Here is a 22,944-nt window from a genome sequence, read left to right on the forward strand (position 1 = left end):
CTGTGAGGCTGCAGCTTTGCTCTTCTGGAAACGACAAAATGGATCTGTTAAAATTGTCTCTGAACGCAATTGACACTATTTTTTCTACAAGACATTCGGAAGCGGAGGACCCGACCTGTCCTGCTGGGACGCATGTGATGGGTTACGTGATGGACTCGTGGAGGAGATGGCAGGTCATGTGCCTTTACATGCTTTCTGTGGAGGACGTCGAAGATGTGTACATATTCGGCTTGGTGGTGACCGGCTTTCTGATGTGTGGTGCGGGCACTCTGCTGGTTTACCGGAAAATCAAGAAAGTGGAAGCAGCTTTGATTGGTCCTTCCTGGCTGCCCTATATGATTGATTCGATTGGGAAGGCAGTGGCTGCGCAGTCGGCGGGGGTTAACCGCGCGTTGGACAACATCTCGAGCAAGATTGCAGCCCTGGAAACCCGCTATGACCGTCTGTGAAGACCACATTCTACATTCAGATGCATTGAGAGCCACTCTGTTTTCAGAACTGTGGAATCTTTCAGGCGTCTGCTAATCTGGCTATTCATCTGGCTTCCCCAAATACAGCTGCACTTCAAGGTCGCTGTGATAAAAAACCTCCTCAGAAGATCAACACTTAAGCCTCGCTCCCTGGTCTTCCCCCCTCCCCTCAGCTTCTCCAGCTCTAATGTTAACTAATGTTAGAACTGTCCAGGACTGCTCAGCGCAGGGCTGTTCCCTCCCCCCTACAGGATTATCGGACAAGGCCGTTGACGGCGCCGAACAGGCTGCCTCCGGAGTGTTCTGATAAACTGGTCCTTTCAAATCTCGGTTGTCGTCCTGTGTCCTTGTTTTTGTCTCTGTGATTATTGTTTTTCTGTGCTGATGGGGATTTTTTTTCCTCATTGCCGCTGTGTAATGCAGCAGCTATGAGGATTTTTTTTCTTCTCCTTTTCCCTCGTGTTTTCCTTTCATATATATGTTTTATGTACCGGGCCGGCCTATGTGTTGTGTGTGTGTTGTTATGGGTTGGTGTTGGTTTGCTCAGCCCTGCTGTTGACCAAGGCAGGGATGTACATCTGGAGCTGGTCCCCGGGCGCCTAATGGCGACTTCTGCTCCTACTGGCAAATAGGATTGGGTTAAATGCAGTAGCCACATTTCATTGTGCAGGGAAGATGTTCTTCTGTACTGTGCATATGACAATAAATTTCTTTGAATCTTGAATCTTTGAATCTCTCTTGCTCAGTTCAGACATGATGTTGCTTGCTTTGCTGAGATTGAGTTCAACTCGGAGTGAGAGTGTGTTGCTGATGGTACCTGAAGTTGTTTACAACTTCCAAGTCAACATTTTTGATGGTGATGACTGGAGGGTCTGGAATACTTTGCGTGCAAGCGTTTGTCTTTTTTAAGCTGATAGTGAGACCAAACTGGATACAGGCATGAGAGAACTGATCACATAACTGTTGCAGAGCATCTTCAGTGTGTGCCACAAGGGCTGCATCATCTGCAATGAGCATCTCCCTGATGAGCACTGTCCTGATTTTAGTCTTTGCACGTAATCGGGGTAGAGTGAATAATTTCCCATCAGATCTTGTGTGGATATAGATGCCAACAGTGAATGAATCAAAGGCATAGGTCAGCAGGAGGTAGAAAAAAATTTCCAAAAAGAGTTGGGATGGAGAAATGAGATTTACCTGGGTCCTCTCCAATGATGGTCTCCAACTGTCTGATCTTTGCAACTGCCTTCTGAGATGCCAGGCTGTACATCAAAGGATTGTGAGACACCAGGAAGCACAGCGGGATAAGGTCAGAATTGCAATTCACGGTGGGAGGGGCCCCACATTCGGAGAATGATATAGACGAAGGCGAGGACTCTGGGTTGTCAGTTGGGAACGTATAGCCAGGTGAGTGAGTAAATGCCAAAGATGACTCTGAAGACAGAGAAAATATGAATGTAGGTCTCATGATGTCTCATCATGTTATTCTCCTTGTGTTTTTAGTGTGATGGTCCTGCTCCTAGTGGATGACATTTGCTTTTCTTCCAGGGCACTTGGCTTCCAGTTTCATTTGTATACTTATTTCCAGATTAATTGGTTTAAACATGATTTAACCATCACAATTCCCTCATTCCAGCACCAGACTGTCTTGTCCATCTTCCAACTTTCTATGTCCAGTGTCCTAATGTCTAGCTACCAACCCCATGCCTGCCTGTTTCTTCATCTCTTGGACTTCTTACGTTATATGTTTAACTGCTTACTGACCTACTAATGCCCCTGGATTACCTTCTTGTTGCTGCCCTTACAGTTTACTGACTGAACTCATTAACTGTGTCCTGAACCCACACTTGTGTTACTGACTGTCCCCAGTTGTTCCTGCCTGGACATTGTTATGTGCTAACTGCTAAATGCCTTCGGTAAACGGCTTGCAAGCTGAAAGTAAAGCCTGTATGAACTCTCACCTGTGTTGTTTTCTGCTCAGAGGTCTCCAATTGTACAACAGTCATTACACGCACAGTCTGAATTTGATATACGAGTTCATGTTTACAGCAAATCAAGCATTACATCATCATCCCCAGTTAAAACAATCCAAGTGGATCAAAATATGATGTACTACAAAAACTGTAATGATGTTATCCAAATTCAGGGAGGTTTGGAAGTTTTGGTCTATTATTAACATCAAACAACTCCTGAACACCATATAAAAGCTGATGAGAACCTGTCAAGAAGAACATCCAGCTCAAATTCCAAACCAGTCTGAATGCACAAATATTTCCTACTTGCGATGGTTATGATGTGTTTGCTAAAGTAACCAATAATGTTACTCACTGCTGCAGAGTACTGCCTCTATAGCGGTCACACCACAAGCCCAAAAGACTGGAACATCACCAGGATGCAGGTTTACTGGATCCCCATAGTCTGGTCTGGACAGGTCCTGTATTCCTAGAAGAGCTACAGACACAGCTCCCTAAATAGTCCACTCCACGGCTGAACTAAGGTGGCCACACTAATCTGTGTTTATTCCCACGAGAACTAAGGAATGGGTTTTGACCAAGCATGGTTCTGTGTAAAATACTGTAGTGTAAATTGATCGACTCAGCTTGGCTTTGTACCAAATCCAACTGAGGTAAGGTGGACTCATCCAGGACTGAAAGTAACACAGTGAATTACAGCAAAAAAAAAAAAAAAAAAAATTTGAGTGGACTGTGGTTTTATCATTCTCCAATTCAAAATTTGGTGATTGTCAATTTTTGGCATTGCCAGAGCTGTATATTTGCAAGAAATATGTTGTTTTATGAGAACTTAAAATGTGAACACCCCCCCCCCCCCCCCCCCCCACACACACACACAAATTACCAGGGTCTCCAATATGGATAGGTGCTCCATGTGATAGAGGTAGGAGGTGAGTAACTTGTGCAGCTGTTTCCAAACTATCAACTGGAACAGGTCCCATATTGACCACTAGAGGGCAGCTGAACACTCCTACTGAGATACAAGGAACTGTAGTCTGACACACACAAACACACACACACACGCGCGCGCGCACAACATGAACAGGGTTCTGCTTTCACAATATTTCAACAGTGCATCTGTTTCACAATGTACCAAACAAATGTGCATTTTAGGAAAAACAAATACTCAATTGCAAATCCAGTCAAGACTATACCAGTGCATCTCAAAAATTACAATATTGTGGAAAAAGTTCAATAGTTTGTTAGGTATTTCAGAAACTAAATTTTTTCTAAATTCTTATTCTTCATTTTCATTTTGATAATTACAGCCTACAGCTCCCAGAAATAGAATATGCACATCTCAAAATATAAGAATATTTGATAAGGTCATTAAATTTTTTTTTATAAAACTCAAATGTTAAACATCTGAAAAGTATGCTGATTTATGCACTCGATACTTCGTTGGGGCTACTTTTGCATGAATTACTGCATCAGTGTGGTGTGGCATGAAGGTGATCAGTCTGTGACACTGGTGAGGTGTTCTAGAAGCCCAGGTTTCTTTAGGGTTTCTTTTCTTTCTTTAGTTTGGTCGAAATGTGCATGAAGCAGGAATCATGTGCAAAACATGTAAAATCGTCCCTGCCTCGAATGCCTCGTACACCTGTCGTTACAATTATCTGCGCACACCAGCAGCTGAAAGACAGAGTGTGCACTGTGCGAACTCATCGATCCCTCTCGCGGCAGGTGTCGGCCCAAATTGCAACTGCCATGCACGAACATCTAACACCGCTCATTTGGTACTTAGAAAATGTGTGGCAATTCACATTCTTGGCACGACAACAGTCTGCAGACAATCACTGTCGTGCTGGCAGGGAAATTTGTGTAAGTTCACCACAAGTGTGGCTTTGGTGTGTGCACTGAACGGACAGGTGTAGTTGCCCACTGTGGAGCATTGCCATTCTGGATATCCCAGCTGGACAGCACGTACTGTGTTTGGACAAACATGGAGTAACAACTGCCCACTGTGATGCGCGTGTGTCCGTTTGCTGTCATCACGTGGACATAAATAAAAACATATATCGCTGTGATGATATATACTGTGGGCTGCAGCGTGTGCGCACTCCCTCGCTGCAGCCCATTGACAGGCTGCCCCCAGGCTGAAATGAACCGTCAGATCAGAACACACAGCGGGCGACCTGACTTTCATGTCACCCACATGAGCTCTGTTCCATATGACGCGGTGTCAGTTCTGACGCGCCATCCAGAAGACACATGTATCAGGAAGGACGTGCGTGCAAGCCAGCTGGACACGCACCAGCAGATGTGGACATGAGCGAACTGCTTCTCATTCATGTCATTTCATGACTGTATGTCTGTGACCATGGGTCATCTACAGAGGAACAGACGGCTCCTATTTGTATTGCTCGCTTGATAAGAGGGATTCAATATAAAATGCTGGTCAGGCTCGCTGGTCCCTGCCCGGGCTTTGGGTTGGGTCGTACTGGCTCCTTCGCCCTCATTCCCGCCACCGCTCGATCCTCCCTTTTGGGGCGGTGGCCAGGGTGGTGTGGTTCTGGGGTGCCACCTTTTTTGGGCCTATGCCGGTGTCCTCTGTGCCTCCCCTGGTGTGTGGGGTTGCTTCCTGTGTCTCCGTGAGGGGGAGGAGTAGTGTGGAGGTGCATTCTTGTGCCACTTGGGCCGCTCCCAAGGTGGTTCATCGGGCTGCCCCCTTGGCTCTGGTGGGTGCCCTTCCTGGCCCCTGTGCCCTTCCACTGTTCCTTTTCTCGTTTTTCCTGGGGCTCTGTGTCCTAGACGCATTTCCGTCTGTTGCGTGCAGTCGGCCGTATGGCTTCTGACATGCCAGAGTGGTCCACGTCATGTGGTAAGGTTCTGTACTTTTGTCTTGGCCCAAAACACCAGCCACAGTAGTGATCAGATATTGAGCTGTGATTTGGGTCTCTGTGTGTGGATGGTTAGGTGTTTGTGGCCGTCACCAAAATTCGGTTTTGGGTGCTCTCAAGACTCTGGTGTCCTAGGTTAGGGTATGGATGCTCACTAACTAGACAACAGACTGTTGCTGTCACTGCTTGTTCATGTGTGGTTGTTTGTCCTGCTATGTTGTACGGTTGGGGTCCCGTCTCCTTGGTGTCTCACTTTTCATCATTTCACGGTTGTTGCTGTTGTCACTTGTGTTTCGCTCTTATATGTCTTCATGTTGTTTTGATGGTCTGCCCTTCCTGATAGAAGTTGTCTGTTGGCTTTGAGTAGGATGTTGCAGGCTGATTGGGAAGGGCAGATGGGGATCACACACGCACACCACGTTCACCTCATGACGACATACTATCGTCTTGCAAGAACAAATTTCATATATGTGTATTCATGTATATAAATGGTTCTACCAGTGTGGCATTTACCATTACTATATATGCAGACGGGGGGTGGGGAATACATAAAATGCTGTGTTTTTTATGGTGTCTAGTTTCTTTTTTTTTTTTTTAAATACGTCCATCTCTTTGTTGATTTCAGGCATTTTCCCCACACCGTTTGCAGGCCAGTGATGGTAGCTCAGTGGTAAAGTTTCGGGCTGGCAATCAGTAAAGTTGCAGGTACGAATCCCGTGGGTGGTATGTTTTTTATTTATTTATTTATTCCAATTAGCAGCACACGATGTGATTCCACAGGTACCAGCTGGTTTTTATGTTTTATTTATTCCAATCAGCAGTGTGATGTGGTGCACCTCGCACTGTGCTCCTGCTGAAAGACACTGTCGCGTGCATGATCCCTCACACCCGGATCGTGCATGCCTGCCCCATTGGCACGTTTTGTGGTGTGCTAATTCAAACTGTTTTGTGCTGTTTCGCCATATTCGACCAAACTTTGCACTGTGTGAAGGGGCCTTTAATAGCCACCTTCAGCTTGTCTGTAGTCTGGAGTCTCCCATCTTCCTCTTTAAAATATACAATAGATTCTTTATGACGTTTAGGTGAGGCGAACCAGCTGGCCAATCAAGTTTAGCAGTCCCATGGTCAGCAAGGCAGTTAGTAGTATTTTTGACACTGTAAGCAGGTGCCAAGTCCTGCTTAATCAGAAACTCAGAATCTCCATAAAACTGGCCAGCAGATGGAAGCATGAAGTGTTCTAAAAATCTTCTGGTAGGCAGGTGTGTTGACTCTGGACACAGCGAACCAACACCAGCAGATAACATGGCAGCCCAAATCATCACTGACTGTGGAAACTTCACACTGGACTTCAAGCAGCTTGGATTCTGTGCCTCTCCACTCATCCTCCAGACTCTAGGACCTTGATCTTAAAATGAAATGCAAAATTTGCAAGTGCACAAGAGATCTTTGCACCACTGAGCAGCGGTTCAGTTTTTTTTTTCCCTCGAGTCCAGGTAAGATGTTTCTGACACTGTCTCTGGTTCAGAAGGAGCTTGATACGAAGCACTTGCAGCCCATTTCCTGGACATGTCTGTGTGTGGTGGCTCCTGATGCTCTGACTCCAAGCCTCAGTCTATTTCTTGTGAAGCTCATCCAAGTTGTTGAATTGGTGTCACTTCACAATCTTCTCAAGACTGCAGTCAATTTTTGTTGCTTGTGCATCTTTTCCAACTAAACTTTTCCCTTTGAGTCAACTTCCAATGAACATGCTTTGATACAGCATTCTGTGATCAGCCAACCTTTTCTGCAGTGACCTTCTGTGGCTTACCCTCATTGTGCAGACTGTTAATGAATGTCTTATGGACAACTGGTAAGTCAGCAGTCATCCCCATGATTGTGGTTGTGTGCACTGAACAGGAGTACTGAGCAATTCATGGTATTTATTCTACATAAACAACATTATAATATTTTAAGATACTTTTTTTAGCTGAAAGCTGTAACAATAAAAAAATTTTAATAATTGAAAATTTTATATATTCTAGACTCATTGCATATACAGTGGGGCAAATAAGTATTTGATCCACTGTTGATTTTGCAAGTTGTCCCACCTACAAAGAAAGTGTGAAAGTGTAGGAACACGGACCCACAACAGGGGGGCGTTAAATGAACGGGCAATGGATAAGCCAAACAGTAACAATTTAATATTGTGAAGTGCACAACGGAATACAGACAAATACAGTTTTGGTAATACAGACAATTATATGTAGAGTGACATGTGGGCAGGCTTGAGGATAGAAGACGTCCGTCCAGAACCGAGCCGGATCCCACACGGCCCTCACCGCCAACGGATCTGAAGAACACCGGAGCCGCCAAGTCCTGGATCCCCAGGTGGCCACCGTCTCCAGCTGTCAGACCTGGTACTGCTGGCAGAGAACAGAAACAGTGTAGATGAGTGTGTGTTCACACACTCAGTAATTCCACAGTCTGTGTTCTTTTGGGAGGGATCACCTCCACCTCCAATCACACACTCGTGCAGCTCCTGTCTAACCACTTATCTGGTTGGAGTGTGAAGCGAAGCCGTCGCTGTTCACACCAAACGCCAATTCCACAGATAAGGAAAACACCACAGGAAAACGGCTGCAAAAGAGTTCAGACTAAGACACAGTTTTAAGTCAGCAGAGAAATTACCTCTTACGGTAGCTGATTTCTCGGCGGGGAGGTGGAGTTGCAGTCCGGCTTTTATGGTGATGTGGATGATGAGTGACAGCTGGTGCTGATGATGAGTGACAGCTGTCACTCTCTGTTGCTCCGACGCCCTCTCATGCTTGAAGCCCGCACTTCAAGCAGGGTGCCATCTGGTGGTGGTGGGCCAGCAGTACCTCCTCTTCAGCAGCCCACACAACATAGAGATCTGTCATTTTTATCATAGGTACACTTCAACTGTGAGAGACAGAATCTAAAAAAAAAATTCAGAATATCACACTGTATTTTAAATAATTAATTTGCATTGTATTGCATGAAATAAGTATTTGACCCAATAGAAAAACAGACCTTAATATTTGGTACAGAAACTTCAAAGGGAATAATGTTCCAGAGGTCAGACATTTCCTGTAGTTCTTGACAAAGTTTTCACACACTGCAGCAGGGATTTTGGTCCACTCCTCCATACAGATCTTCTCCAGATCATTCAGGTTTGGAGTTTCAGCTCCCTCCAAAGATTTTCAGTTTGTTTCAGGTCTGGAGACTGGCTCGGCCACTCCAGGACCTTGAAATGCTTCTTACTGAGCTCCTCCTTAGTTGCCCTGGCTGTGTGTTTGGGATCATTGTCATGCTGGAAGACCCAGCCATGACCCATCTTCAATGCTCTTACTGAGGGAAGGAGGTTGTCTGCCAAAATCTCGCAATACATGACTCCATCCATCCTCCCTTCAATACGGTGCAGTCGTCCTGTCCCCTTTGCAGAAGAGCACCCCCAGAGTATGACGTTTCCACCCCATGCTTCACGGTTGGGATGGTTTGCTTGGGGTTGTTCTCATCCTCTAAACATGGTAAGTGGAGTTGATTCCAAAAAGCCCTATTTTGGTCTCATCTGACCACATGACCTTCTCCCATGCCTCCTCTGGATCATCTTGTCACTGGTGAACTTCAAACGGGCCTGGACATGTGCTGGCTTGAGCAGGGGGACCTTGCTGCCCTGCAGGATTTTAAACCATGACAGCATCATGTGTTACTAATGTAACCTTTGTGTCTGTGGTCCCAGCTCTCTTCAGGTCATTGACCAGGTCCTCTTGTGTAGTTCCGAGCTTTCTCAGAATCATCCTTACCCCACAAAGTGAGATCTTGCATGGAATCCCAGACCGAGGGAGATTGACAGTCATCTTGTGTTTCTTCCACTTTCTAATAAATAATCAGAACAGTTGTTGTCTTCTACCGAGCTGCTTGCCTGTTGTCCTGTAGTCCATCCCAGCCTTGTGCAGGTCTACAGTTTTGTCCCTGGTATCCTTAGACAGCTCTTTGGTCTTGGCCATGGTGGACAGGTTGGAGTGTGATAGACTGAGTGTGTGGACAGGTGTCTTTTATACAGGTAATGAGTTTAAACAGGTGCAATTAATACAGGTAAAGAGTGCAGAATAAGAGGACTTCTTGAAGAAAAACTAACAGGTCTGTGAGAGACAGAATTCTTGCTGGTTGGTAGGTGATCAAATACTTATTTCATGCAATAACATGCAAATTAATTATTTAAAAATCATACAATGTGATTTTCTGAATTTTCTTTTTAGATTCTTCCTCTCACAGTTGAAGTGAACCTATGTTAAAAAATTACAGACCTCTTCATTCTTTGTAGGTGGGAGAACTTGCAAAATCGACAGTGGATCAAATACTTATTCGCCTCACTGTAAGCTAAAATCTTTCATCCTGAAATAATTGACAAAAAATACTGAACTTTCAAGATATTCTAATTTCAAAATCTGGACAAACTCAGTGAGTTTGACATTTTACCTGTCAGAACAGGTACATCAGTGGGAGAGTTGCAAAGGTCTACCCATAAAAAGACCTTGGCTCAATTCTTGGTCATGCTACCCATCTGTGTCCTTCGACAAGTAATTTCATCTGCAACAATCTCTCATTCCACCCAGCTGTAAATGGCTGCTGGTCTTGACTGGGGAAGTGACACATGATGGACTGGTGTCCCGTACAAGGAGATTCATATACTCTCATCCGTTTCATGCTGGGGAATCTCAGGATAAGCACCAGCGCCCTCAAGGACTGTATAGGACTTACTTCTTTCATCTACTACAGCATACCTGAAATGAAAATGAATGAATTGCACTTATTTACATCCACACTGGATTAACACTGCAGAAATTACAGTACATTTTGAAGTGTGTAACAAATCTATTGCCAGAATGGAGCTTCAAAAGAAAGGCATGCTGCAGCACAGCAAATCGCTTTACGAATCTTGAGTTAAGACTATGTAACCACACAAAATTTAGGGGTTACTAGTTTGGGGCTGTCAACAGACAAGCTGGTTTTGATGAAAAGCTGAGTGCTTTTCATCAAATGACTGCACCACCGTTATTTTCCAATGTTATGAAAGTTTGTGGAATCCCATGTGTGTATTCACTACTGCCACCCTCTGGTGACAACTACAACTCAGTCCAAACTTAATCCATCGTTTTAGCTACATAATGGAGGGTCACTTCTGATCAATAGCTGAATTTTCCCAGACTTCTTTGTCATTTTCATGAGTCATTCTGAGGACAGGTTATTTATTCAGGGTTTGCATTTGTTCCATACCCGGTACATGCTGACGTTTCTACCCTGCTGCACGTTCCTGAGAGGTACTCCTGCTTCCTTCAGTTTGTCAGAGTCGAAACTGCAGCCCAGATAGAAACACACCATGTCTGACCACCGAACGTGACACGCAGCCTGCTGCTCTGCTTCAGATCTGACAGGACAAATAGAAGAGACTGCTCACAAAACACAATTCTCTGCAAGTCACCTAAATGGGCATGGGAGTTGGGTGATTGGCTGTGCATGTTAAAACAGTGATTTCCTGGAGTCAAAATGTAAATTATTATTATTATTATTATATACAGGAAGTGATGTCTGTGTGCACAACGTATAAGTGATGCACACGTTCTCAAAATGTGTAATCTTTTAAGGTCACAAGATCAAAGGGAACTCTGGGATTTTTCCACCTTGCGCCTCTTCTTAGATGCTTTTGAGTTCAACTTTTTTTATGTAAAGTATGGAGTGGCTTAGAGGTGATCACTGTTGCCTCACATTGAGAAGGTCCCAGGTTTGAATCCGACCTGGTCTTTTCTGTGTGGAATTTTGCATGTTGTACCCATGTTTATGTGGTTGTGTTCCCTCCGGGTGCTTTGGCTTCCTCCCACTTCCAAAGAGGGATGGATCCAGGGCTACCAGCCCAAAAGAAGAAGAGATGCAAAGTAAAAAAAAAAGAAAAGAAAAGAAAACCAGAGAACGTTATGATAACCTCATGTTTGCTACAGTCTTAGTCATTATCTTCCACTGAAAAAACTTGAACATATCTCACTGTATTTAAAAATATGAAATCATTTTTACACTGTATCATCCATCCATAGAAGTGGGACTAACGTCTATTACTATTATGGGTAAGTCAAGTGTTTTTGGAGATACCTGGCCAATCTGTCAAAAGTTCACTGGTGATTATACCACTGCTAGTTTCTCTCCTAACAGTTGTTTGGAAACATTTTTTGTGGTCGCTGCATACTTTAAAATGCACTCAACTCAAGCACAGATCATGACCAGGGTTTGACCTGTTTGACTCATCACGAGTTCCAGGATTTCAGATTGCACAGTTTCTTCATTTGATTACCCGAGGCCAAAATACGGCCATCAGGTATTGCGAAGACTTTGCGTTCATCCGTCTGTCTGTCCTCAACACAAATCCAGTCTTATTACTGCCAGGGTTTTCAAATTCACAGGGAACATTCTTCCCTGTTCCCTGTGAATAGGCGTTGAAGCAGTGACACATCAAAGTTGCCGGACACCGAGACTGGAGTTGAAGACCTCTGCTTTACACAGTAGCAGACGTTTTAGATTACAAAATATTTTTATGCAGCACTCTGCCTTTTTATTACCTTTTCTCAGTGTTGTAAGTCTGCAGACTGGAGACTGTTTTCACCAGGCGACCCTCCTCAAAAACACAATACTGAGACTTAGCTGTCCTGAAGACAAAGAAAAATTAATCGACAAATATGTTGAATGGAGCTTTGCAATATGAAGTACTGTAGGTTAAAATTAAGCAAAACGGTGTCTGGTGAAAATGTTAAATAGGCAAAGCAATAAATAAATAACTCCATTACACACTAGAACATGACTTTAATAGACGTCATAGAGGCTGTTAAGCAGAAACATATCAATACATCACAATGCACAACTCTACTCAGGAACATAGTATGAATAACTGAGAAATGTCAAAACTATATCTATAAATATGTAACATTTCATTATAATATAAAAGTTACACATGCGCAGATTTTGAAAAATATGAATCTTTAAAATCATATTTCATGAATTAATAATATTGTTAATTTCTAAAGTGTAAATTGTTTAAGTTAGTCACTGCTCTTTTTGGCACTATGGAGGAGGGAATAAGGGGTTGTTGGTACTAGTTGGTTGTTTCTGAAGAGAGAGATTTGACTGACAGCCCTCCACTCTGACACGGACATCTGCTAAAACGAAGGAGATGCCATTGTCTTCTTCAAGGAGATGGAGGCGTGATGGTTTGCACATGATTTAAGAGGTTTGACTTTGTCACCTGATGGTTAATAACCACATTATTCCCTTTGACTGGTTTCTGTGTAGGGAGTCAGACTCAAACGCGCCAACTTTCAGTAATCTGTAATTTATTATGAAATAATGCTGAAGTTACGTGGAAATGACTGTTGTTCTCGTACAGAAGCTTCAGAGCTCTACCGCTGAGATAGATGATGACTGGAGTGAAGTATTAAGCAGAAACTAGGTGATAATTGGTTAAAGGTGTTGTCTCCTTCGTTTTAGCGGACCTCCGTGTCAGAAGGCTGTCAATCAAATCTCGCTCTTCAGAAACAACCAATCACAGCAGAGGTAGTACCAACCCATTGTTCCCTCCCCTATAGCACCAAAACCCTCCCCTAGTTTTGAGCGAGAAATCAACGTTGAGAGGGTGGGGCACGCTGGTCACATGCTCCTTCTCGCTTGCAGCACCTTTTTTCCTTGAGTGTGTGTGTACAGAGATAATTTGCGCGCACAGTTAATATCTACGTGTGTGAAATAATGTAATACGCCCAAATGCACGTTTTACACGGGAGTGGTTTTCACACCGATCTGACGGCATACAAGACCCTTGGTGGGGGAGAGAGAGCCCCAATCTCCCCAAAACAAGTCATTTAACCATTACAGTTACTCCAAATTGTAAAATTAAGATAAAAATTCTACTTAGCTTGTTAGTAATGCTTAAATTCAACAAGCCTTCAGGTTTATATAGCTTGGAGTTGGAAAATACGCATAGAAATGATGACAACATCAGAATACTCTATTAAAAAATAATTGTGCACAAGGTTGACTTGACTTTGTCAGTAAATACATTCTGAAATACTATTTCAACAATTAATCTTTCCAATGCATTTTGTAGAGGCAACCATATGCAGGAACGTTTTAACTTATTCTCAAAATGGTCAAATTCTCAAATGGTGTCATGTTGTGAGTGTGTCACCTTATGTCAACATGACGAGTAAGTAAAGGGCAGGAGGTCTGTCCTGACTGACTGCGATAAAGGAGTGGCAAAGGGGCGGGATTCCTACAACAGAATGCCTCAAACTCATTGGCCAGATGTTGGGGTAAAATGACGACACTGGCCTGATGGTGTCCTGTCATAAATACAGACACACAATTATTACTGTATGACTGCATGTATTAAAATATTTAATATTATATGAATTTATTCGGCAGGAAAAAGATTGAATTCCAGTACATAGTGGAGAATTTTGGGCAGCACACTGGCTTAGTGGTTAGGACTGTTGCCTCACAGCAAGAAGGTCATGAGATCGATTGGCCTTTCTGTGTGGAGTTTGCATGTTCTCCCCGTGTTTCCGTGGGTTAGACTTAGCTTCCTCCCACATCCAAAGACATGAAGGTTAGGTGGATTGGAAACTTTAAACTCTCCATAGGTGTGTGTGTGTGCGAGTGTGAGTGTGTTTGTCTGTATGTGGCCCTGCGACAGACTGGCGTCCTGCCCAGGGTGTACCCTGCTTCACACCCCGTGACCCTCAATTGGAGTAAGGGGTTGAAGATGAGTGAGTGAGTGGAGAATTTGATCTCTCTGACTAATTTTAGCTAACAAAAAAAAAAGAGAGTTTCCACAGAAACACAGAAATTCCATTTACGGCTCCTGTGTTGGTTAACTGTGTTTATTTTGTTTTCATCTCAAAAGCCACGGTCTCCAATGCCGCAGCGCTGCATGTGGTCCAGATCTCCATGCCAACCACAGCTGTGTCCAGCTAAACAAGAGCAGGAAAAGCAAGTAGGCCACACAGAAAGGACCAGTCAGGATGTGATTCTCACTGATGAGGCAACAGTGCCAACCACTAAGCCACCACCCAAAATCATCAAGATCACAACTTCTGCAACTTTGTGTTGCCAAAGTGACAATGTTCTCATGACTATGTTGCAGACATGTTATCCATTAAAGGTGGGCAAGCTAGGAACAACCTCCCAGTCACAATCAGGGAGAGCACCACTTTCAGTACTTTCAAAGGACAACTGAAAGCTTGGTTACTGGCAAATCAGACATGCAACCATCTAGGGCTGCCACAACTAGTCGACTAGTCACGACAACGTCCACTAATGAAACCGTCGACAACTAATTTCTTAGTCGACGAGTCGTTTATTTTATTTAAGTCTTTGTTTTTCTCTCAATTCATAGTTTTAGGCAGTGAGCCGTCCTGCCATCATTTGGACGTTCAAATTTGGATAAGACGGGCGATTAAAACAGTGGCTGTCTTGTTCAAAGCCATTTAAAATGCGCAGTTTACCGGAGGAGGTGTGTGTGTGTGTGTGTGTGTGCGCGCGTGGAGTCAACTCGCTGCAGACGGCGAACGGAGGCACGAGATGTTACATTCTGCTGAGAACCATCAGTGCACGTGACAAAGCGAGCGCAGAGCAGAGAGAGAGGATTTTAACCCAAGTGAACATGTAAAAAAAAAAAAAAAAAAAAAAAAAAAAAAACGTGGAACTGCCTTTACTTTTCTCTGCTCTTTCTCTACTGGTGTTTTTCTGATGGCACTGACCTGTTCACACCATGTGTGCGTCGTATACTGAATTTATGAGATCATGAGATGAAATAAACGGTCAAATATCCTTAAAACATCCTTTAAAAATGAGAATATACAACCCCTGGCAAAAATTATGGAATCACCGGCCTCGGAGGATGTTCATTCAGTTGTTTAATTTTGTAGAAAAAAGCAGATCACAGACATGACACAAAACTAAGTCATTTCAAATGGCAACTTTCTGGCTTTAAGAAACACTATAAGAAATCAGGAAAAAAAATTGTGGCAGTCAGTAACGGTTACTTTTTTAGACCAAGCAGAGGGAAAAAAAATATGGAATCACTCAATTCTGAGGAAAAAATTATGGAATCATGAAAAACAAAAGAACGCTCCAACACATCACTAGTATTTTGTTGCACCACCTCTGGCTTTTATAACAGCTTGCAGTCTCTGAGGCATGGACTTAATGAGTGACAAACAGTACTCTTCATCAATCTGGCTCCAACTTTCTCTGATTGCTGTTGCCAGATCAGCTTTGCAGGTTGGAGCCTTGTCATGGACCATTTTCTTCAACTTCCACCAAAGATTTTCAATTGGATTAAGATCCGGACTATTTGCAGGCCATGACATTGACCCTATGTGTCTTTTTGCAAGGATTGTTTTCACAGTTTTTGCTCTATGGCAAGATGCATTATCATCTTGAAAAATGATTTCATCATCCCCAAACATCCTTTCAATTGATGGGATAAGAAAAGTGTCCAAAATATCAATGTAAACTTGTGCATTTATTGATGATGTAATGACAGCCATCTCCCCAGTGCCTTTACCTGACATGCAGCCCCATATCATCAATGACTGTGGAAATTTACATGTTCTCTTCAGGCAGTCATCTTTATAAATCTCATTGGAATGGCACCAAACAAAAGTTCCAGCATCATCACCTTGCCCAATGCAGATTCGAGATTCATCACTGAATATGACTTTCATCCAGTCATCCACAGTCCACGATTGCTTTTCCTTAGCCCATTGTAACCTTGTTTTTTTCTGTTTAGGTGTTAATGATGGCTTTCGTTTAGCTTTTCTGTATGTAAATCCCATTTCCTTTAGGCGGTTTCTTACACTTCGGTCACAGACGTTGACTCCAGTTTCCTCCCATTCTTTCCTCATTTGTTTTGTTGTGCATTTTCGATTTTTGAGACATATTGCTTTAAGTTTTCTGTCTTGACGCTTTGACGTCTTCCTTGGTCTACCAGTTTGTTTGCCTTTAACAGCCTTCCCATGTTGTTTGTATTTGGTCCAGAGTTTAGACACAGCTGACTGTGAACAACCAACATCTTTTGCAACATTGCGTGATGATTTACCCTCTTTTAAGAGTTTGATAATCCTCTCCTTTGTTTCAATTGACATCTCTCGTGTTGGAGCCATGATTCATGTCAGTCCACTTGGTGCAACAGCTCTCCAAGGTGTGATCACTCCTTTTTAGATGCAGACTAACGAGCAGATCTGATTTGATGCAGGTGTTAGTTTTGGGGATGAAAATTTACAGGGTGACTCCATAATTTATTCCTCAGAATTGAGTGAGTCCATATTTTTTTCCCTCTGCTTGGTCTAAAAAAGTAACCGTTACTGACTGCCACAATTTTTTTTCTTGGTTTCTTATAGTGTTTCTTAAAGCCAGAAAGTTGCCATTTGAAATGACTTTAGTTTTGTGTCATGTCTGTGATCTGCTTTTTTTCTACAAAATTAAACAACTGAATGAACATCCTCCGAGGCCGGTGATTCCATAATTTTTGCCAGGGGTTGTATAAATGAACTGAGGAAAAATTACACATTCACGGGTTAAAAAACCCGGCTGTGGAGAAGCTGATGTTCAGAGGCACAGATCACAAAAAGCAGGTGAGAACTCTGAAATTTAACAGCTGTTATTTTCCAAAGGTATTTGTTGTGTGGGCCGCTGAAGAGGAGGTACTGCTGGCCCACCACCACCAGAGGGCGCCCTGCCTGGAGTGCGGGCTCCAGGCACCAGAGGGCGCCGCCGCCTCACGGGAGCAGCCAAGGTGACAGCTGTCACCCATCACCTGAGACAGCTGACAGCAATCATCAGTGGGGTATATCAGCAGGTCGGCATCTCCACCTCATTGCCGAGATATCGTTTCTACCTGAGAGGTAACGTATCAAAGCTGACGGAGTGTATCCTTTTGGATTTGTGCTTAGTTTGTGGATTACTGTTCCAACGAGAGGTGGAGGTAACTTCCCTGCTGTTCGGAGTCCTGGGTGCAAACGCGCCCCCATCTAACTGTTCTTTGTTCCTCGCCAGCAGTACCAGGTCCGACACGCGGAGGCAGTGGCCACCTGGGAGTTCGGGACTTGGCAGCTCCAGTATTCCCGGGGTCCTGTGGCGGAGGAAGCCGTGTGGTTCCGGTCTTACCTTGGACAGGCGTCTCCTATCTTCGAGCCTGCCCACACAACACTTTTGTGAATTGACTGTTATCCATTTCCGTGATTGGTTGTATTCGTTGTGCACATTCACAACAGTAAAGCGTTGTTATTTGACTTACTCCATTGTCCGTTCATTTGCGCCCCCTGTTGTGGGTCCGTGTTCCTACACTTTCACAACAGTATTTATTTGTTCAATCTTAAGCTTAATGTAGTGTTCAAGCACAAAACGTGACTGATGAGGAGAAAAAAAATGACTTTTAAAAATTACTTCATCACACTAAAATGAACGGGAGTCAGAATAAAAATACAAGCTGCTGATTTTTGTTATTTTTCAAAGTTATTATAAGCTGCAGCTATATGTTTTAATTATTTCAAAGTGAGTTACCTCTTATTTTATTCTGGTTTATTTCTACAAAAAATAGGGGGAGTCAAATCAGCCTGCATTGTTCTGTTCAGTTTATATCAAAGTTTTCCTGCACGTCTGTGCATTTTTTCCTTCTTTATAGGAGTTTGGTGTTTACATTTGCTCCACAAAGTTTTAAAACACAATAAAATGTTCACACTTTTCTTTATAGCAATTCTGTAATTTCAGAAATGCAGCAGAAACAACCACAAATCAGAAAAAGTTGGGACTATAAGTAAAATGAAGACAAAAATAAAAATGCTGCACTATTCCCAGTTTCTCCACTCACAGAAGTTAAAAGTTCTTCCAGAGTTGAGTCTTGGTGGCTTCCCTCACTTTTCTCCTTCCAGCATGGACATTCAGTTTTTGAGAACTGTCTACCTGACACAGATTTACTATAACGTACCACACTGTATTTCTGAATGATTGTTGTAAATGAAGTCTAAGAAATAGTCACTGATTTGGAAATGTTCATGTTTTCATCCCGACGTTTCTCGGAAAATGCTGCAGGCCTTAATTTAGGAAATTATGTATGATCCGACTAGTCGACTAATCGCAAAAATAATCGTTGACTAGTCGACTATCAAAATAGTCGTTTGTGGCAGCCCTACAGTCATCTGTAGCCTAAAACACAATTCAACTGTGGAGGCACCATTCGAGTTTCCTTTTCAGTTATATGTACACAATACCCTTGTGAATTTTATCTTATTAAATGGTTTAATAGTCTTTACACAATAAACTTGTGTATGACACCCTGTGCAATATTTACACTTGTGCAAGTGCAAATGAGTGTATTGGACAATGCGCAACCCAACTTCATACTGTAATGTGCAATTACAACCAGGCACTGAAGCACTTTGCCCTCAGCACTTGTCACTTTAATACAATACTTGTGCACCTCAACACCCATCATGAAACTCTTTTGGTTCCTCCACCTGTCGGCTACTTATTATCTATCAATTATTGTTACTTTGAATTGTAAATATTTGTATGTGTATTTTGTTTTAATTGTTTTTCTGTCATAATTAATTTATTTTGGTATGTTGTGTGATCGTAGTCTGTTTCTATGTTACTGGGACTACGGATGGTATGTATGTAACTATGTAACATGTAACTATGTTCATTAATATGCATTGTCTCATTTCAAACATACATATATATATATATATATATATATATATATATATATATATATATATATATATATATATATATATATATATATATATATATATATATATATATATATATATATATATATATATATATATATATATATATATATATATATATATATATATATATATATATATATATATATATATATATATATATATATGACATTTGCATGATTTTGCAATCATTTTTAATTCTGTGCCTTTCTTGTTCCACAATCCTAACTTGTGACTGCAGGTCATCTCAAAGAAAAGAAAATCCCCAATTTAAATCTGATGAAGAGTTCAAACATGTTCAATAGCAAACATGCCCGAACAATGTTGTTTCTCAGTTCTTTAACTGCTGTATTATTCAGTCCAATTGGTCTGAGTCACTAAAGGGGGGATTTTTGGGGGGTCTGATATTAGGGAGTAATTAAAATAGAAGTAATAAAAACATTAGGGAGTTAAAAAATTACAATACTGATATATCTGTTGATACATTCATAAAAAATGATTCTGTACATTTCAATATGAATCCCTTATGACTCTTTGATGATGGCACCTCTTTGATGACGTTTTATTGAAAAATAATAAAATGTGGTTAAAGCAGATTTCTCCTTACTGATTTCTGTTATGCGACTGTTTACTTTTGTGCCTAAAAAACAAACAAACAAACAAACAATTGGATCCCCTAATCAGTGGTGGTAACTAGTGTTGCAGACCTCTGTAACCCACCCTGAAGGTTTTGGAAATCTTCAAAATTATCATGATGCTGCAACCCATGGTGATCCACAAAAGTGAGTACTGGTAATCAGATTGTACTTTGTGCAGACAGGTGGTAATATGCATCTTTTACTTTAATTTTAAGAGACAGCTTTGGCTTTTATTTACCTACTGCAACCTGAAATAAATCATTTCTGCATGAATATGAATTTGGCTGCACAGTCACTTTATTGCCAAGTTAAAGGTTGAAATTAAAGCTATAGGGCCTTTCATATTTCACAAAATGGAGAAAATTTATTTTCTACTGAAATCCATTCATTATAATGTAGGTTTATTTTTGTAACATGTTGTAAAGTTACAGCTCATTTTAATGAAGAGGACATATTTATCTGGGGGGGAATTCCATACTGAATATTGTCTTTTCCTTCATCGCTGTCATGCAGACTAACTATAGGAGGAAGTGCGCGTGCGCATGCATGAGGTTTTGAGATTACCTGTGACCCATCTTACGTTAACATCCATAAGATTTCTTCTAAATCACTTCCAAATGTTGGCCATAGCATCTGATTTCTTGAATTTCTCCCCCTCAGGGGTTGAAATTCTAAAGTATTTCCAGACAGCATGACTTTTGATCACACTGGCAATATCATAATTATGAATCCCTCATCTAAATGCAAAGGAATAAAATTATAGTGGTTCCAAAAAAATAATTTTTATGACTTAAATGTTTAAAAAAAAACGCAGTGGCACTATACCTTTAAAATACAATGTAGGTTGTTTTCTGGCAAATAATGCCGTGTACAGGACGGCCTTGTATCTGACTGCAACTAATACTTTAAAATTAACTGCATTTCTATTGCGCTTGTTCTACTTAAATGCCCTTATTGATTTTCCAATCCGAAGGGGATGTAAAAACCCATTTACATGATTTCATGGCATCAGCTTTCACAAATTAACCACAAATAACAGCAGGCGGTCTTACTGTTGGCTCATCTTATTCTGGAATCATCCTGTCTGATTAACATCCTCAATTCAGCCAAATTTGGAGAATTCAATTTTTTTGACTCCATTACAAATCAATACTGTTACTCCTTCTCCTTCGACTCTTGACAGCAAAACAAAGCATGTTTTTCTGTGATGCTGGGTGGAGTTCGTGGAGACATGACACGATATGGCTTCAATGAAGTGCTGCAAACACAGACTGCAGCCTCGTGTTTGGACTTACTGGGGTTAAGGTTCAAGTGGAGAAGTGAGATGTGGTTAATCTTTGAAGCACAGCTTGGTAAACATTAAGAAATTAATCAGAGAGGTAATGGTAGGAATACAAACATAGGAATATATTCGTAGGTGACATAATGATAAAAGACAGATGTTAATTTAGAAATAAAGTGAAAGTTAAGGAATAGGAGTTCAGTGTTTGAGATGGATTTTCACAGGTTTTTTTTTTTTAAGGAACTGAAGTGGAACAAAAAAAAAAAAATACTGTATCTACTCCTCGAGGGAACTCCGGAGATCGATCAGCACTCTGCTGCCACTCAGTGGTCAAACTGCAGCACTGAGCAAGGCAGCACACTGAAAAATATTTTTCTCTGTACTGCATATTTTTAATCCAGTTTCCACAAAAAAGAAAAAGGACCAAATTATCAAATTTATCAAGATGCAAAACCCATTAAATTTAGAGTTTGATCATAAACCAAATCTAGATTTGTTTTTAAACATGATGTTTTCATCTGAGTTTGTCCATTTGTTAGGTTGTGTGTCAGTTAGCAGGATGATGTGAAATGTTTTCAGACGGCCCCAACAAAAACCTTGTTGGAATCAAGTCAGAATCAAATTAAACTCTATAGTTCCTACAGATTGTATTTTTTTTTTTTTTTTTTTTTACATTTCCACCAATTTCTCAAAAAAACAATATACTGCATTTTCCAGACTATAAATCGCAGGGCCTCTCAAACTAAAAAATGTGACTCATATGGAAAATACAGTACTGATCTTGATTAAACCCAATCACATATAATCAATAATCATATATTTAAATCTCAGGACAGACGCAACAAGTAAATTTCATGGAGATCCGGACAGATATCTTAAAGTACTGTTTTTTTTTTAATCAACATGATGATGTTGCAGACATGATGGGTGCTAAAACTACAACCTATTTTCTATATCCTCTGCAATCACGGATTTTGAAACTTGCCAAAAGTCTGAAAACTGTTTCCAGACAGTTGTCACACTGGGTCTCGTTAAGAAACTGGGTCTGGATCAATAAATTTTCATTTGTACATGGAGTAGACCCAGAATGAAACAGCAACAGATACCTAAGAATGAACTGTTTTAAAACTGACTGACAATTTATTAAATTTTAAAACATCTCCCAAAATACAAAACATTTGTGGTTTCAAATCAAATTGAACACAAGAGGTGAAAAACACAGGAAAACATGAGGAAAAGGTTAAACCAAAACTGCAGCTCCTGGCCTCTTTAAAGCTTTACAACTGACAACATTTCAGCACATAGCATCTGTAATACTTGTGCTGGTAACAGACACACACATATATGATCATGTTTGTGTGTGTTTTACCTGAGTTCAAGGCAGATACAGAAAAACGCCTCAAATGTCTGAGAGAAAATCTGGCAGCAGTCAGCATGTTTCACCTAAACATCAACACAACACTGTTAAAAGACCTTAAGAACCAAAATCTGAAGCGCTGCGAGCTGTTCAACTGTTTTATGAAAAACAACCTTCCACACGTAATATTCAAAACATAAACTGCCTGCCGACAAGATAAAGCAGAATACTAAGGAAGAAAACAATATTTAAAGGGTAAGTTGACTTCAACACATTAAAACGTTACCCACCAAGATTTTCAATGGTATCATTACATTTGACACTTGTTTTAAGAGATTGTCTTGCATAAAAAAATTATTCTGAAGTCATGAAAGAGAATCAACAAGACAACCCCCACGTGAGTTCAAAATCCAAAGTACAAGCACCACAATAAGTCACTTTGTAATCATTGTTACAGTGGTACAATAGCAGTCTGTGAAAAGCACTTTTTGTAACCAAAGATCAAGCTTAGCAGGACTACGGCAGAAGTAAATCTTATATAGGTCCTGAGGCCCG

At 41.4% G+C, this 22,944-nt stretch overlaps 1 protein-coding gene across 1 annotated transcript in view; it reads right to left on the reverse strand.

The window, feature by feature from the left end:
* Positions 1–22,469, reverse strand: part of LOC117532351 (D-glutamate cyclase, mitochondrial-like) — a 41,733-nt gene extending 19,264 nt beyond the window's left edge. The window contains 7 exon segments of the mRNA XM_034195664.1: positions 1,665–1,901; positions 2,796–2,918; positions 3,324–3,474; positions 10,597–10,747; positions 11,928–12,014; positions 13,544–13,697; positions 22,402–22,469. Coding sequence (XP_034051555.1) covers positions 1,665–1,901; positions 2,796–2,918; positions 3,324–3,474; positions 10,597–10,747; positions 11,928–12,014; positions 13,544–13,697; positions 22,402–22,468 — 970 coding nt within the window. The 5' untranslated portion in view covers position 22,469.
* Between the last annotated feature and the right edge of the window lie 475 nt (positions 22,470–22,944).

This window comes from Thalassophryne amazonica, chromosome 19, assembly GCF_902500255.1.
Source record: "Thalassophryne amazonica chromosome 19, fThaAma1.1, whole genome shotgun sequence".
Taxonomy (NCBI): Eukaryota; Metazoa; Chordata; class Actinopteri; order Batrachoidiformes; family Batrachoididae; genus Thalassophryne; species Thalassophryne amazonica.